General features: G+C 35.7%; 3 protein-coding genes, 1 non-coding gene and 1 pseudogene across 4 annotated transcripts; 3 read left to right on the top strand and 2 right to left on the bottom strand.

Annotated features, from left to right (window-relative positions):
• The first annotated feature begins 50 nt into the window (after nt 1–50).
• On the top strand, nt 51–383 carry LOC142541352 (uncharacterized). The gene has a single exon (XM_075647896.1). The coding sequence runs from the start codon at nt 51–53 to the stop codon at nt 381–383; it is 333 nt and encodes a 110-aa protein (XP_075504011.1).
• Nucleotides 384–1,390: 1,007 nt separating this feature from the next.
• Nucleotides 1,391–2,641, bottom strand: LOC142541353 (pentatricopeptide repeat-containing protein At1g11630, mitochondrial-like; annotated as a pseudogene).
• Nucleotides 2,584–2,655, bottom strand: TRNAW-CCA (transfer RNA tryptophan (anticodon CCA)). Its single transcript has one exon. It is a non-coding gene; the product is annotated as a tRNA-Trp (tRNA).
• A 2,223-nt stretch (nt 2,656–4,878) lies between these two features.
• On the top strand, nt 4,879–11,030 carry LOC142542651 (tobamovirus multiplication protein 1-like). Its single transcript, XM_075649401.1, has 11 exons — nt 4,879–5,514; nt 6,233–6,323; nt 6,394–6,446; nt 7,038–7,130; nt 7,316–7,387; nt 8,623–8,695; nt 8,833–8,878; nt 9,013–9,076; nt 9,405–9,458; nt 9,906–9,983; nt 10,626–11,030. Exons 1-11 carry the CDS (start codon nt 5,359–5,361, stop codon nt 10,716–10,718), a joined length of 873 nt encoding a protein of 290 aa, XP_075505516.1. The 5' UTR covers nt 4,879–5,358; the 3' UTR covers nt 10,719–11,030.
• Nucleotides 11,031–11,974: 944 nt separating this feature from the next.
• Nucleotides 11,975–16,814, top strand: LOC142542652 (polyadenylate-binding protein RBP45). The gene is made up of 7 exons (XM_075649402.1): nt 11,975–12,436; nt 12,986–13,451; nt 15,462–15,517; nt 15,607–15,737; nt 15,824–15,920; nt 16,006–16,164; nt 16,574–16,814. The coding sequence occupies exons 1-6, from the start codon at nt 12,104–12,106 to the stop codon at nt 16,147–16,149; spliced, it is 1,227 nt and encodes a 408-aa protein (XP_075505517.1). The 5' UTR covers nt 11,975–12,103; the 3' UTR covers nt 16,150–16,164; nt 16,574–16,814.
• Nucleotides 16,815–18,030: the final 1,216 nt, after the last annotated feature.

Below are 18,030 nucleotides of genomic sequence, written 5' to 3' on the forward strand. Positions count from 1 at the left end.
TACTTGTGATGCATAAAGCAGACTGCACATCAAGAAAATTGCATGAAGAAATGGCAGGAAAGGTTCCATTGGCGATTGGCACATGCGGCACCATGGGATCACTTCTGAAAAGGGAGATCGAGTACTTCAAAGGGTTGGAACTGGAGTGTGTCGAGAGCCGCAGACAATCTGAGAGAAACGACAAAGAAATGGCTTCGAAGAAATGTAATTCCTGGCCTGGTTTCAGGTTCTTTACTGATTCTTGGAGAAAGAAGAGGAGGAGGAGCAGCGGGATTCAACCCGGTATTTGTTCTTTGGTGGAAGTTGCAGACTTGGACTTCCAAGAACTGAATGGAATTCCGGGATTCACTTATCATAATCTAAAAGTCAGATGCAGTGTCTGAGCATGAATGCTGTTGCTATATGCGTGTCTTTTGAAAATCAATTGATTGTGTGGTTTGCATTTGTAAGTTGTTTGTTATTAGAATATGTATATGTTTGCATACATACAAATAAAGGAGAGTAAGATACCTGTGGAGTTAATTTGTGTTTGGTAATGTAATGACTAATGATCTTTTCCAAATTGCAGACAGCAATGCATATAGTTCTGTCAATTTTTTTACGCTTTTCTTGCTCTAACCAGAACAAGCTGTGGCGGATGAAAAATAAATGTCAAAACATTTAAGCTGCGACGGTGGCATTCTGGCTCCCACTCGGAGGCATGCAGATGCAACAGCAAGATCTTGCAGATAATACTTTTACTTCTGGTTTTACAAAGAAATGCAACATTTGATCTGATGTTTTTTATTTCATCGGAACACTTGATCTGATGTTTATGTTTTGGAGATGATAGTTTACCAAAGCAACTAGATCTTCCTAATCAGGCGACAAGTTATTGGTAGCTCCCTTTCCTCAAATGATCTGCAAAATACCACTCCAAAACTGTGGACATCAGATACAGCTGTCAGCTGCCCTGTGTCCATGTGTACCCCGACGTGTAGAATCCTTGAAACACCATTGCTTTCACTTGATCCTTGAAGACTGTTGGAATATGGAAACGGTTTAGCGGCATTGAATCTTTCACCAAGTAATGTGTTAGGGGCCTTAAAGTCTCGCTACATAATTGCACGTCCACGGTACCATGCAAGTATCAGAATCCTCGTGCTGCCCCCTTTAGCAATCTGCATCCTGGCGGTACCAATCTAGAGGCTTTTGTTTGATGGTAAATCTGAAAAGTACAAAAATACGTGACGGTCACTACAAGGAGTGGCATATAGTTGATTTTTGGTGTACACTCCAAAATCATTCTTCACCCACGAGCAGATCAGGATTGGAACTTTTGGTAGCATTTGCTGTTCTTCGTTGGAGAAGTAAAATAATCTGGGCAACCAGACAAATATGAAAAACAAACTACGCAAGAACATTTAACCATAGAATGCTTCAAAGTTCAAACACGTAATGAAACACCGAAAAATAATCGCAGACGATGATAACTATCACGCTGGCAACAACATTTCCTCAGGGCTACGATCATACAAATGGGCCTATATATCGGTATCCTGATCATAGATATGGTAAAAGATGACAAAGTTCACATCGCACCACCCTCAGGACTCTACTTACTGAATCCTTCTTCAATCTCTTTCCATTTGTCAACATTCCTTGAGAACTTCTCCTTCACTAGTCTAATAATTTACTTCACCTCAGCGATTTTCCCAATGCTTGCCAATCCATCAACAAGAGACTTCATAGTCGTAAAATTCGGCACCCAGCCGTTTCCCATAGCCTCGTCGCAGATGTTCAACGCAACCTCAAAATATAATCCTCGACACAAATAATAGATAAGTGTAAAGTCACATTCAGCTTCTGGCTTCAGATCCATACCAATAATCTCCTCGAACAAATTTTTAGCAACATCTAATTTACCTTCCCGCCAAAACCCAAAAATCAAATGGCCAAAAGTTGCAGAGTTCGGCTTTATCCCCCAAACCAAAATCCCATTCAACAAAGCGTTTGCTTATCGGACCTCCCCAGCTCACATAAACTCTGAATCCTAACGTTATAAATACTAATCCCTGGTGAAATGCGACAAGTTCTCATTAACTCCACAATCTTCCCGACATCATGGAACTTTTCTTCAGCATAAAATCCTGCAAGAACAGTGGCAAACGTCTTCCCATTAGGCTTTATCCCTTTCTTCTTCATCTCGGCCAATATTCAACGTGATAAATTCGCGCTCCCTGAGTCGCAAAACCCCTTCAGAACAGTGTGTTGTAAGTATCCAAATTTGGCACTAAACCATATTTACTTGGAAACTCCTCGAACAACCTCTTCATTTCTCCATAATCCTCGGCCAAAGTACAAGAGAACAACAACGAGTTGAGCGTATTCACATTTCTATCAGTACCCGCCTGTCCATAAAGAACGATGAAACGGGAGTAGGCAATCTTTCCGGGTTTTTCTCGAACCGAAGAGACGCCAGTGCAGCTCAGGATTTCTCTTTACTGGGGAGTGAGTTTTTAAAATCCAGGCTCAGGACGATCGGAACTTGCTGCGAAACGGCGGTCAAAATCGTAGGAAAAAGAAAGATTTCGTTTTGTGAATTGAACCCGACGTGAATCGAACACGCAACCTTCTGATCTGGAGTCAGACGCGCTACCATTGCGCCACGGATCCTCGGCTGAGACTGCAAGCTTATAATATATATTTATACTCTTTGACATCACTTCGACGCCACAAAAGCCAAACAAAATTTATTGAGCAATAAAGTTTAAAAATCGATTGATCAGATTAACTTAAATAAATACACCACAAAGGAAAATCACATGATTGAAATGGTAGGGGTATCAATGATTATTCATATTGTTGAATTAAATTCATAATTTCTATTTGCCCGCTTTTTGGCAATAATCACATGTTGTGTAGTAGTTATTATTATAATTTCCCTAAAAATAATAATTATAACTCACTTTTAGATCCGATAAATATGATTGATTATCAATATAATTTTGATCTTTCGTTCGGATGTAGGAAACTCGAGGGACAAGGTTCTACCATCGGAGGATTTTTAACATCCGATCATCATGTCCCTTGTGTCCTATTTCACACACGTGCTTCCGATCCACGAGGGTGACTGCTCACCCTTGGTCTACACGGATCAGTTGCCCCACTCTGCCTGGGAAGTATGATTGCATGACCAAAACTCAGATGAGTTAACAGAAACCTACACAAGAATAGAGAATGTCAATAATAGAACTGACTTAATACCAGAAGCTATTTTAAGGAGACATGATTGTTCAAGTCCATATATGCAATTTTCAAGTATTTTATCCAACCGATGTGGGACAACTGATACATCATCTTCATGCTCAGGAATGAACATTTGGAGCGTGAAATTTACAAATGACCCAATTATAGACAGAATGAGTGGTCCAACTATGGACAGTCCAATACATAACGGTGGAACCTACTCTATGATACAATGTTAAGATTGGCACTAGATACCATGTTAAGATTGATACTTGAACCTATTTCAACCTCAAAAGCTAACTCAAGAGGAGGAGGATTGTCCAAGTTCATATATACAACTCTCATATATTTTACAGAGAAAATAGAAGACTAATATTGAGAATATTTACAGTCCAGGCACAAACATGTATTGTGGAAACAAATAAAGTACAATTGAGGCACTGTTATAATATCCAAGGATGATATTAATCAGACAGAAGAGGAAAATTTTTTAATGCCCACACTCCACAAGTCATAGATGATGTTGTAGTTATTCATCAGCTGGAAATGGATGCATTGTCCATTTTCATTGTTGTAAAGATGAAGACATGGGTATGAACTGCATGTGGAAGAAGAAGAACCTCAAGCTTTTGATGGTATCAAAACTCAAATAGGTGGCCAACACGATGATGCAGCGGCCAGAAAAAAAACCCAGCATTCCAGCCGCTGAGCCACAAAGCATAGAGGTTGAGATACCTACAAAAGAAACTCCACCCGGAATTTCATGAATTCAGGTTGTTGAGAACCTTTCTATGGAATAACTACCCACAACTCAAGTTGATCCAATTCCATTCCCTCAATTGAACAATTATTTGGGTAATCAGACAATCCATTCGCGGATCATCTCCCAAAATATATTGTTCGTCTCGGGTTGGTTCGTTTACATTTGTAAGCATTCTATAAAGAGAAATTGACCATACATTCATGTCGGATGCTAGTACACAAGATCGTTAGAAAATTTCTTCGTATTTGAAGAATTTCCCATATATAATAAGCAAATTCAAGATTGAGAGATACACAAACTAAGACCGAAACTTTCACAATCTGCTATCTACAAGATCTCGAGCACCCTTATTCTGTTAATATCAAACTGCTCATCTTTACACACACTTATTCTACACATCAGATCATCAAAGATTTATATGTGTTATCTTACTAATTTTAGTCGTTCAAAGTTATCAATCGAAGATTTGTAATGTGTATTTGTCTGAACCGATGGTCTAATAAACAATTTGAGTTTGCATTATGACACTAAGAGTTTTAGTGTAGACAATTATAAGTAATACTTAAAGTAAGTTTTTATAAGAGTTGTATAAATAAAAGGATTTTTCATAAAAAGAAGAAGAGAGACGTAAAAAGATATTGTTTTAAAACTTCAATAAATGCTTCATGTAATTTATTTTAAGCTTTCTTCTTTTTCTGTCTCGATTTATTCCTCCAACCGTTGTGTTAAATGAATGTTTACATTCGTTCATCAGTCAACACATAATGTTTCGGTACTTGTAAAACAATTTTTAAGTGTTCTAATTATTTCTTGTTGTTCAAAAGAAGCCATTAACATTTATTCACCCATTTCTACCGCCAACAATTCTTATTATAGTGTTTTTTTTCTCCCAGAACCTTGGGAAGCAACGAGTGAGCACAATCATACCTACGTCGAATACATGTGTCCGATTTTTGTTCGTCATGTAAATTATCGCACACATCACATGGCGTATCCGTTCGTGTGGCCGGTGTTTGATTCATAATTGTTTTCCACGTTGAAGAGGATGCACGTATCTGGGTTAAGACACGAGCAGTTGGAGTTGGGGATACCGCACATTTGTGACTTTTAAAGTTGTTCAAGCGAACTCTCAAATCTTCTATTCTTTTATGTTCGTCCGTCCACGTACCCGCCTGAAAAAGATTTCTTTTTCTATTTTAAAATATGAATATATAATTTGTAGTAAGGGAAAGAAACCTTGATTTCAATTTCCAAAATTGTTTTGATCTCTCTCGGTTGAAAATAATAATAAATATCATGGAGCGAATCAAGTTTGACTCTTTCGTTCAGAAAGATTGAGGTAGAGGTAGAGGGAGAACCCCATTGCAATGGCGAGATTGCGCCTGAGCTTTTCGGCGATCGACATCGTCGCCGGAAGCCTTTCGGCGAATTGGTGGCATGAGATCAATGAATCGGCCAAATGGCAAGACATCATCTTCTTCGCCCTCTGTGCTGCTTATGCTTTTTTATCATCCGTTGCCCTCGTGAGTCGACTTAATTTATGTACTACTGTTTTATTACGTTGTACGTGTGCATTGTTATGGATCGATCTTGTACGTGTCTTGATCGAATTTGTAATATTTTTTTACGAACCTATGATTTTCCTGAATTTCGGGGCTCAGAAAGTTGGTGTTGCGAGCCCTTTTTAATAGTTGCTTGTCGAGATTTGAATAAATTAAATAATTAAAAAAAGTACTGTTACATAACCACGTTTGTGTTTGGGTCCGTTGAGCTGATTATGTGGTAATTTTTTGTTGCTGTTGTATTTAAGTCAGGCAGCATGATTACGTGTTGTCATTCGCTAATTCTACCTTTTCATGATATGGTGATAGAATTACAGAGGGAAGCAGGTACAACTGGTAAATTACGTAGCATTATATCAACTGGTTAAGTGGATGTTTAGGTTTTACTACGCATCTCAAACTGTAGTGTTTGTCGTCATATCCCTTAAATTGCTAAAAATATAGATTGAAGTATATTTAATCGTTTTGGAGTTGAGAGGGTGCAATTGGTGAAGGTTGATATTTTATACTCTTTTTTGTTGAATTTTCAGATTCCTTGCTATCTATGAACTATTGTGTTCAGTTAGTTTCTGAGTATGTATTATGTTGCTATCTATGTATTTACTATTGCATTCTATCGCAATCTATTTGTTAGGTTATTTTGAATATTCCAGCTTGAGTATGCATGAACTTTGTGCAGATTCAACTAATAAGAATTGAACGAAGGGTGCCTGACTATGGTTGGACCACTCAAAAGGTTTTCCACTTCATGAACTTTATTGTGAATGGAGGTAGTATACAAATTACTCAATTTTGTTGTCTTCATTCATCATTAGATTAACTGTAAGCTACAAATTGCAGCCCGTGCTGTTTCATTTGGATTTCACAAACTAGTGTTTTTGTTGCATCCCAAGGTAAGATTCACCACATCCACTGTAAATGTACTTTTTAATTGATTGACACCACAATTTTCTATGAACTTTCTTTTGCTTGGTTATTTTAGCCTAAGAGGTTGGAATTCTTATGATTTTTGAGATACTAGTAAAAGGTATACAGACCCTAGTTCCAACGTTTTCTGTTAGTGCCCATTGTTTGTTGCTTTCTGCCTCGAGGATGGTGTTCTTGATGTACTAGGTTCATTCATACAACAAACTATTTTTTCGTACTATTATTTGTGACACCTTTTTAGTTGCTGGATAATTCTATTAACTGCAATTTCTGTCGTTGGGATTGTGGAGGAAAGAGGGGAGTTTCTTCTTACATACAAGTTGCGGTATCACTGCCTTATAGAATTGTTTGGTCCGGATAAAAAATCCAAGATTGCTAGTCCAATTACGATGTTCTTTTCAAGTGGCAGAATGTGTCATGCCCCTTGAGTCGTGCACATCGCATTAATATCTATGACACTTTGTGGATTTCCCGGTGCATATTTAGGCGATGAAGTTAATGGACACTTGTCATGATCGATTCTTACTTGATGAAATGTATATATATTTTTTTATCAGGCTTTCACTTTGGTACTGTTGGATCTTCCTGGCCTTCTGTTCTTCTCCACATATGCACTTCTTGTCCTTTTTTGGGCAGAGATATATCATCAGGTAATAAATATGAGATAGACTAAGTACTACATGACCAGAATGAGAATACTTATGAACACAATAATTAGATGGAATAACTTTTCATGTCTTAATTGGTATGTCAAAGAATTTTTTGCTTTTGCAGTATAAATGCCGTTATTTTACATGAATAATTGATAAACAATTTAATCATATTTCTTTGTCAGGCTAGAAGTTTGCCAACAGATAATCTGAGAGTTTTCTATATTTCTAGTAACATCGCGATCTACTTTATACAGGTGAGTTCGCATACTTTTGTGGGACAACAATCTTGCTTATAACCACTAGCTCTTGGGTTTTAGTTGTGTGCGCATTTGTCACCATCATGAAAATTTCCATCCAGTATTCTATCATGCGTGCATTTCTCTAGAACGCCCATAAGATAATATGGGGCTTATGCAAAATCCTACATTTATATTAAACCAAGCAAATTATGGAGGAAAATTTGTATCTACAGCAGAAATTTTACCGTTCCCTTAAATGCTTCATATATTAGCATTTTTCCACATTTTTTCCTCATTTACTGCCTTAAGACACATGCTACTTGACAAAACCAACTACTTTCTGTTGGTTGAAATTTGTTCTCACGGGATATAATCAGCTAATAGGTTTTATTATAACTTTGTTCATCCTTTATCAGTCGATTGCGCCAGAATTGGATAGAAAAACTGTAAAGATTGCTATAGGAGAGGTGCAGCAGAGTAACCCTCTAATCACTCTGAGAGGTATTAGGTGGCCTAGGGAAGAAGATGCATAATTTTTTTTTTTTGAAGAGAAAACAATAGTTCTTTATTATATCCATAAAAATTGCAAGAAGGCATGTACATGAAAGGGAAACTAACAAATAAGCTTATTTTTGCACAACTTTGACAATACCGAAAGACTCTTCATAACCCTAGTTGTGAACTTATTTTAAATTCATCAAATCTGCCAGTTCTTCAAATTAAGGATACAGTTGAATGTATGATGATCTGATTGATTTGTACTGTAATATAAGGTATGAAATTGCCTGACTCTTTCACACATATATGTACGAGTATAACATGTCAATTTAAGTAGAAGGATATTAGTGGGCATGATGACTATTGTACGACAATTCAAGAAACTTCAGACAAGAGAAAAATAATTGACTGCTGACTAGATTCAAATAATTTCAAGCAAGATTTTGCTTTTAATTTTTTCTACATCCATGAACTGCATCAATTATCTCATTTTGTGGTGAATTTATTTCTTCAATTTTATTTCCAATAAGATACACTCCATTTCTAGACAGCCTTTTTTAATACCGTCATCGAGGCCTTCGACATTTTTTAAATTCAACACTTGCTGCATTACTATGACCTTTAACTATGCTCCAATTTTTTTCTTCTTTTGCTAATATTGGAACTTTTAGAAAGTTAGAATGTTTCAGAAATTTGTATGCAATATACTTTCATTTGAGAGGTTAAATTGCTAAAAGATGTCTTGACACCAGGTCTGCATCTGGGTATACATCTGGATCAATGACAACAGTGTTGTGGAATTTATTGGAAAGATTTTTATTACTGGTATTGTCTCACCATACTTCTTTGTTTTTTACATTTCAAACGATGTTCATAAAAAAAATAAACATTGGCTTGCATGGTTTACCTAAGATATTGATATGTTACACATCTGTTTTTCTCACCTCTGTTTATATCTGCAGTGGTATCATTTATCGCTGCATTAGGTTTTCTGCTATACGGAGGACGGTTAGTTCTGAGTATCTTGTTTATTTAACCGCTTGTCGATACAGTGTCAGTTTCTTCCAGTTGGTTCCTTCAATTCTAAGTTTGGATTCCTTTGACTCGAGTTTTTTCTCAATTTTATCTATTCCTTCCCCCAGGTTATTTTTCATGCTGAGGCGCTTTCCCATTGAATCCAGAGGGAGGCGAAAGAAGCTTCATGAGGTCTGTGCCATTTTATCATGTTTTATCTGGTATAAGACGTGCAAATAGTATGATTTAGTATCTTAGCTTTTATCATTAAAAGTTACGATTTCTAACGTTGAGCTAATTTAATTGTTATCAAATTTCCTTTTATCACCTTGATTTTTGCATCAAAATTCCTACTGTAGGGATTATTTAATTGTGTAGCTTATTGTTGATTTGTTCCTTTTGATCCTTTGTATTAGCTGACCAGAGTTCAATGTTACAGGTTGAATCGGTGACAGCTATATGTTTCATTTGTTCTCTAATAAGGTGCTTTGTGGTAACTGATCAGAATTCAATGTTACAGGTTGGATCCGTGACAGCTATATGTTTCACTTGTTTTCTAATAAGGTGCTTCGTGGTAAGATTCATATTGAATTGTGCTGCCTTTGCCTAGATTTATGATATCAGTAGAGAATTAAAGTTGTTTTTGCCATGGTATAATCAACTTATACTCAATTGAAATTATCATTGTTGTTGAATATCACCCGGTAAGCTGGGTTATGGATGGGAATTCAATTTCCTTTGTACCTAAATTGCATGGAAATGGGTGGAAATTCTGCTTGGGTTTAAATTTTTTGCGCTTAAAGTTCCTAGGAAATTTTAGCGACAGTCGGGGGGAAAAACAGGCACAAATTTAAGAGATTCAATGGATCTGAACCTTCATGTTGAAATTATCATGTTATCCATCTGGATGTTACTCCTAGTCACTGACTTTCGCTGCAGTATCTAATTTTTTCTCATATGACTGCTTTACTCGAGTTCTTTATTTGTGTCTAATGTCTATAAAAATTTTCCTTTACCACAGGTTGTGCTGTCAGCTTTGGATTCAGATGCATCACTTGATGTATTGGACCATCCTGTGCTGAATTTAATCTATTACACGGTATTCTTTAAGCTTGACAGATATTTGTTTAATGACTATTCAATAACTAGCTTCATTTATACTAGTTGCGATTGACTTGTGATACAAATTAATTTACCTAAGTTGTAATCTGTGTTACTAATAATATTAAGTATATCAGGTTGGATCTGAATTTCAATAAAATTTATGTTATTTTATTAAGTTTGGATGATTGTTTTATAAAAAAAATTAAGTTCTTGTTTCAACTAAATATGAAAAAAGGTTGTTTGAGTTTTTGTACAATTCGATTAACAGTATACCAACGAGATTAATTAAAACCTCTAAGGTGCCATTTTGATCAATTTGATTAGTGACGCAGCCTCCATGACCTTCCTTCATACTTATCACATAGATGTATAGATTTTTTGTTAATAAATTGATGTTATGAAACATATGGAGGATAGCTTGGTAAATTTATACTTCTCACAAAAAAATATCAATATGTTTCTCCAAGGTGCTCTTGTATAGCGTATATTTATACTTAGACAAACGGCATACGTGTTTAACATCAATGGAACAATCTTTGAAGACATAACATTCATCTTACTTATAGAAGTGTACTTCATATATGCATTGCATTTAGTCATGGCTTATTGCTTACTCATATACTTCTTAAAATTGTAGCTGGTTGAGATTCTTCCAGCTGCTCTTGTTCTGTACATCTTGCGAAAGCTACCCCCCAAACGGATATCAGCCCCATACCATCCCATGCACTAGTCTCCAAAATAGTTCAACGCCATTTATCGCACATATGGATCTGTCTGTTGATGTTTTCACTTGGGACGTGCCCGTGCTTGTGCCCTGGTTCCATATTGAAAGCTACTGAAGTCGAGAAATGAAATATGAGCCTCAAAGAGTCTAGGTTCTGTTGTCGTCCTGAGATTGCTTGTGTTGTATGAAACTCACACTTGCTTCTATTTCTAACTACAGATGATTATTTGATTGATTTCTTTTTGGTACGCATATAATTGGCTTGGCATTTAGACATTATTAGAGCTATTAAATTATTATTTTTCTTATAGTTGTCCTGTTGGAAACCCCATATTCCTACACCGTTCTAGTCGTGAACACTTTAGAGTTATTTAATTTAGCTTGTGAATTAAAATTGTCTGGTGGTGTGGGATTGAATTGTTCAAACTTTAATGAGGGCAGATATCAAATTACAAATCAGCGGTAATGGTTTTACCAAATTTGAAAAACGATGAAGAAGAAAAAGAAATACCATTTGCATGGTCCGTGTGATTTTCGTAGCGCTTTAATAATTATCTTTTTTGTGTTGATTAATAGCATGCATCTCTTTAGATATACGAAATACAGAATCTCTATTTTTCGAGTGTGTATTGGTTATAAAATTAACACAGTTATGATCGAAAAATCAAATGCTCAAATTTGTCAAGACCATAAGTAAGTTCAAAATTGCTCACAATCTGCGTGAGGTAGTGACACAATTTTTTACACGTTGAGGGAGATATGAGCATTCAAATTCATGTTAAAAATAATGTTCTTACAATTAGGGGAAAAAAGTAAACTCAATATTTATATTTAATTGGAATGGCATAAATCAGTAATGGTCCATCTAAATTAAAATGGAATATCTTGTTCATATAAAAAAGGAAAAAGAATACAATTTTTTTTAATAAAGTTTCGAACAAGATGTGTCATTTTTATTTTGACAAAAATTTGTGTGAGACGGTCTCACGAGTCGTATTTTGTGAGACATGTCTTTTATTTGGGTCATTCATGAAAAAATATTACTTTTTATGTTAAGAGTATTACTTTTTATTGTGAATATCGGTAGAGTTGACTCATCTAACAGATAAAAATTCGTGATATCATTTCACAAGAAAACTACTCTTTTATTTTTTTAGCTTATTTTTAAAATAAAATTGTAAAATATTTATGAAGGTCATGATGTAATAATATGATGTAATAATATGCATACAATACCAAAAATAAATGTTGGTAAATAAGTGTGTGTGTGTGTGTGGTCGAGGTATCGCCAAAAAGCCTCGACTATCTACTAGGGTTCTCTCTCCACTGGCCCCTCATCCGCAGATCCAATTAGGGTTTCGCTATAATCCTCTTTTCCCTCAAGCACAACGATGATGCAACCAGGAAACACAATGGTCCCGCCGCCCATGGTTCCACCGCAATACCAGCTGCAGCAATCGCAACAGCCACCACAGCCGTGGATGACTCAGCCGCCTCAACCACAGTACCAGGTTCCCCCGCCCCAACTGCCACCTGCCTCGGCATATTACTACCAACAGCCGCCTCCACAGGCCACCGCGCCACCTCAAATGCCACATCAATATGCTACTGCGCCAGCTTCTCAACCTATAGCAGACGATGGAATACGTACTCTCTGGATTGGGGATCTTCAGTACTGGATGGATGAGCAGTTCTTATATAGCTGTTTCGCATCCACTGGCGAGGTACATCCCCTTAGTACCTCGCCCTTATTCACACAAAACACCCATATAAGAATCGTTTGTTTATAGATTTACTTGTTAATTCTGAATTACCAATTGTATTTTTAAGATATTTTCGAGGAAGACGAGGCCTTATTTTATCTAGTGTGCTTTCTGAATGCTCGATTTATTCTCCCGCTCCCGATAACGAATGCCCGAAAATTTATCTAGGAGAAAGATTTAATTTTGTTCATCTTTTAATTGTTCTGTAGTTCATTTGTTAAAGTTGTGTTAGTATTGGATGGTTGAATGGGAAGTGTTGATCTTTGGGACATCGGCTAGGAATAAAACTTGGGTAAATGCTTATGTCTCACGTAGGGGTTTGTACTTCTACCACTATTTACCTTTCACGCCTCTTCATAAGTTTACTCTATGTTTTCATTATTCTTTTGACATGGTAATTCATGCATGGGTGACATTTCTACCTCGAGGAGAGATTTTCTAACATATAATAATAATTTTGTTTGTTGAGGCTAATTATGCTTTAACCTCATGTGTATTTTCGTCCTTTAGGTAGCCTCTGTCAAAGTCATTCGTAACAAGCAAACTGGACAGTCAGAAGGTTATGGCTTTATTGAATTTGTTAGTCACGCTGCTGCAGAGAGAAACCTGCAGATGTATAATGGAACTCTGATTCCAAATGTTGAGCAAACATTTAGAATGAATTGGGCCTCTATGGGTGCTGGTGAAAAGCATGATGATTCTTCTGAATATACCATTTTTGTTGGAGACTTGGCAGCTGATGTTACTGATTTCATGCTTCAAGAAACTTTTAGGGCCAATTATCCTTCAGTCAAGGGTGCAAAGATTGTCACAGATAGGACTACAGGACGTACAAAGGGTTATGGATTTGTCAGATTTAGTGATGAAAGTGAACAAATTCGTGCTATGACTGAAATGAATGGAAGGTTTTGTTCCACTAGGCCCATGCGAATTGGTCCAGCTGCTAACAAACAAAAAGTGGGTGTCCAGACTAAAGGTATGCGCCAAGTTTCTATCGTTTACTTTAGTTGGCTATTGGATCATTGGATTCACTTGCAATTTTTGAGTTTGCTATTAATTCTCTTTCATTTGATTTGATCTCTGAATTTTGGCAGTTTCAATGAATTGGTGGCATTTTAGTTTTGGAATTCGCCAATAATGATGTGTCTTTGTTGAGCAGTGCTATTAAGTTGCTTTCTTTGAGTTTGAATTCTTGAAGATAAGCACGGATAATGTCATTTCCTTCCTGTACTTTCAAAATTTTAGGTTCAGAAGTGTTAAAAACTTGCATAATCTTATGAAAAACTCCCATTGTCTCAAAGCAGGGTGTCAGGAGGCTCTATCATATAGGGGCCTGGAGACAATATCAGCTGAAATGATAACCTTTTTAGTGCCTGGTTTTTTGTAGGTCAGTTTTATTATAATGTTCACTTAATTTTGGCTTTTTGAGGTTTTAATTGTACTGCAATTTTACTTTTTTCCCGTCGGTCCTTTTATTATCTAAGCTCTCAGACAAATTAAGTCACTCTTAACACTTGGAGCCCTTCTGTTCTACAAATTTTAAGTTCAACTGCTATAATATCTTAAGATATCCATGTACCAGTTTCCTTCTTGCCATTAGATAATTATTAAATTTTTTTGTGTTCCCACCCTTTATTCTTTATTCAATTGAGGCTGGAGTTACTTCTTTTAGAAAAGGCTGACATGAAGAGTGGGCAAATGATCAAAGGTCAGTGAATTTGCTTACATCATGGAGTTTTTTGGTTTTCTCTGTAACCAATGCTTACAGTTCTGTAAGTCGTCCTCTATTTGGTTTAGTTATCATGTTCTATTTCGGTGTTTCCTCTTTGATTCAAACATTTGGAGGCTATGTTGCATGGATACGGGCACAGACATCGAATACGATATGGATACGGCAATACGACGAATTTTCACGAAGCGACTAGGATACGACGAATTTTCACGAAGCGACTAGGATACGACAATTATTTATATAAATCTAGTATTAAAAACTAAAAATTGTGTAAATATATACAATGTAAATATTCATAGAAATGATTTAAGAATAAAAGTAAAAAAGAAAAAAAACAACTTTTTTCGAAACGTATCCCCGCCGTATCCATGACATATCCTAGCCGTGTCCAAGACGTATCCGACTGATTAAACCTACAAAAAGTCAACGACAAGGATTTTGTCATATCCGACACGTGTATCGGCGTGTCGTATCCATGTCCGATACTTCTGGAAAAAAATTAAGAGTATCCGTGCTACATACTTTGGAGGGTAGTTAATATGTTCCATGTGTGCCTCGAATTGTTTTTAAGTTTGGTTACCAAACAGCATTGTGATACTATTTCTTATTTTGTTGTTTGACCTTGATGCTACTTTGCTTACAAATTCTAGAAAGATCGACTGTGGTTTGTTTGCATGTGATGCACAACTATATTACCAATCTGGAAATTTTCTTGTTGAATATGTGTAATTTGTAAGACGTTGCAAATCTTGTTCCTGGGTCATGTTATAGAAATTTAGAATTTTATTGCGATAGTGAAAGGGACTTGGTTCTATCGTTTTTGCCATTACTTATCAGTTATCATATCGACGCACAATAGTTTTCAACACCTGTGCTTGGTAAGTTGAATTAGTGACCAATTCCTGTCTTGTCTATCATTATTCCCCTTTTAACATGCTGTTTTTATTATATCTTTTCATGTTCAGTAGCATTATTTTCAGTCTTCTTTTTGATATTTATCTCTCATATCTTTAACATTCTGTTTGAAATTCTCTGCTTGCTTTTCTAGTTTGTGTTGAATATATTCTGAAACGCCTATAGTTTTGTACTAATTTGTATCCAAAGTTTTGAATCAAGATAGTGCATGCAACTTCCATTTGGATTTTCACTTGAATGTGACCTACGGTTTTTTCTTAAAAGATGAAAGCTAGCATCAACTTTGTTTTACTTCTCCTTTCTTTGGCTTAACCTCACCTACGCTTCTCGTTATTACAGCCTCATACCAGGCTTCACAAGGAACAGCAAGTGAGGATGATCCGACTAACACAACTGTCAGTAAATTTATCGACAACTATACATACATGCTAGATTTTTAGAAAAGCATTAGCTCACAGTTTTAAGTTTTGTTATTCCACATCAGATCTTTGTTGGGAATTTGGATCCTAATGTCACAGATGACCACTTGAGGCAGGTTTTTGGACAATATGGACAATTAATTCATGTAAAAATTCCTGTAGGCAAACGATGTGGTTTTGTTCAGTTTGCTGATAGGTAAATTGATTGTGCCTACGGTTTTTTTCTCCCTTTAATTTATGACTAGAAATATACGTGAAGCTTTTGTTATCTTATATATTTAGGAGCTGTGCTGAAGAAGCTATAAGGATGCTAAGTGGAACACAGCTGGGAGGACAGACCATTCGACTCTCATGGGGCCGCAGTCCTTCAAACAAACAGGTTAACTTTACCTGTTTTGTAACTTTTCGATTTTCGAGCCTTGCGTGTCCATGGTAATTCATCTATTTGAATCTTCCGTCGTCAGGTTGATGCCAACCCGTCGAATGGTGGATATTATGGATATGCCTCTGGATACGAAACCTATGGATATGCTCCAGCTCCGCAGGATACAAATATGTACTATTCAGGCTACCCTGGATATGGTAATTATCCACCCCCTACCCAGTAGCAGCCGTAGCCTCAGGTATATGCCAACAAGTTTTATAACTAAATGGAAAATTTTCAATTATGATATTTTAAATCTGTTAATTATTCTAGTATTTTCTTGTTTAGTGTGCATCATCAGTTGAGTAACATGTTCGCATGTGCCCTAAATTCTTCTCCAAACTCTGTTTATATGTGTTCCTGTTTAGTCTTCAGTTTAAAATTTCTTTGGAGTAAACTTGATAAACTTGTGGCATCAAGATGGTTTTAAACCAAAATGAGTTCCATTGTTTTTTGCAAGCCAAAGTTGAGTGAGTATTATTGCATAAACAACACATTTATTTTGTAAGAAGGCAATTTGATTCCTATGTATGGCCTCTCTTGTTGTTTATCGTATGCAAGTGTATCTTGTAACATGTATTAAAAATTTGGTTTTTCAACATCTCCAGGCATTGAAGGGGAATTGACAGCTCCTTAAAGAGGCTGCTGATATGAAGATGGAGCTGTTTACTCTCAGTGAAATGCCGCTGTTGCATTCTCTTTAAACTATTGTTAGGTGCATAGCCGTTTTGGTTCCTCCTCTATTTCTGTTTTGAACTAAATTTATGTCGCCTTGATCTTTTTCATTGTCACTCACTAGAAACTGATGAAAGAGATTATAGCGATTTGTCTCTTGTTTCGATGTTCTTATCTGTTTGGTCTTTTGTCCTTGTGATTGTTCTAAGCAATTCTGAATTCGATCACTATCTTATTGTAGTAGTTGAAACGGTATGTTAGTAGCCTCTATTCTATGAGGCTTTCGGTCAGAATCGATCCAATCAAATCGAATTTTTCAAAACCGAATAAACGGATATATTTTTCGACCAAACTTATCGGAATTAAAATCAATTATTTCCGTCACTCGCCGGATTAGCCTAAGTTTTTTGAAAACTAAAAAATAAAAAATAACAAGAGAGATGCTTACACTGGGCATAATCTTCCAAAGCCATGTAATCCTATTCCAACTTAAGCTTAAATTTTCGTTTTTCGAAACAATTGCGATTCCATAAAATTTAGTATATTATAATAATTTAAGATGTACCAAATCACAATTTACGAGCAATTGTAAAATATGACAAAATTTTAAGAAAATAAATGTCAATTGTAACTTTAAACTATTAACAAAAAATAGAAGCAAAAGAAATCATCTCAGAATTTCTTATAGCTTTTGGTTAAAAATCACAGAAGTTGAAGTAGAAACTGATATTCACAAACACCCTAAAACACTTTCAGCCAGCTAAAAACCAAGAAATACATCTTAGAAGTTCTCTCAAACACTCTACTAGTCTATTTTGGATGACTCGATTGTTCATTTTCTGACTCGAAAGTGTTATTTTCGTCCTAGAAACAGCAATTTAATAAATATATTCTCTAGTGAAAACAATATACCATCGTATTTTTTTCAATACAATACCAAATTAATTGTCATGATAACCATAATAATGAGGGTGATACTGAAAGTTTACAAATTTTTTTTCGTAACATACTGTAAGTTTACTTTAATGCTGAAATTTATAAATTATTTTTTATGATTATCTTATTTTTAATCATATAGTATTCATGTACATTTATTCGATAAATAAAACTCTAGTTTTGGATGGTTAACATCTAATCTAATCTAATTACAAAAAATAAATATGACAAACACTGAAATTCACTCTGGACTCGGATGAAAATAGGTAGGGTTCAGGCAAGATTACATATTTTTTGTCTTCATTTTTATTTATCATATCTGTTTTCATTTCGTCAAATATTCAACTTCATCGTCAATCTTTAAATATCCGTCAAAAAATTAATATTTATATCATACCAAAATATCTGAAAAAAACCACACACACGCAGTGAAACGGAACGATATATATAACAA

Source organism: Primulina tabacum, chromosome 4 (genome assembly GCF_025594145.1).
Source record: "Primulina tabacum isolate GXHZ01 chromosome 4, ASM2559414v2, whole genome shotgun sequence".
NCBI lineage: Eukaryota > Viridiplantae > Streptophyta > Magnoliopsida > Lamiales > Gesneriaceae > Primulina > Primulina tabacum.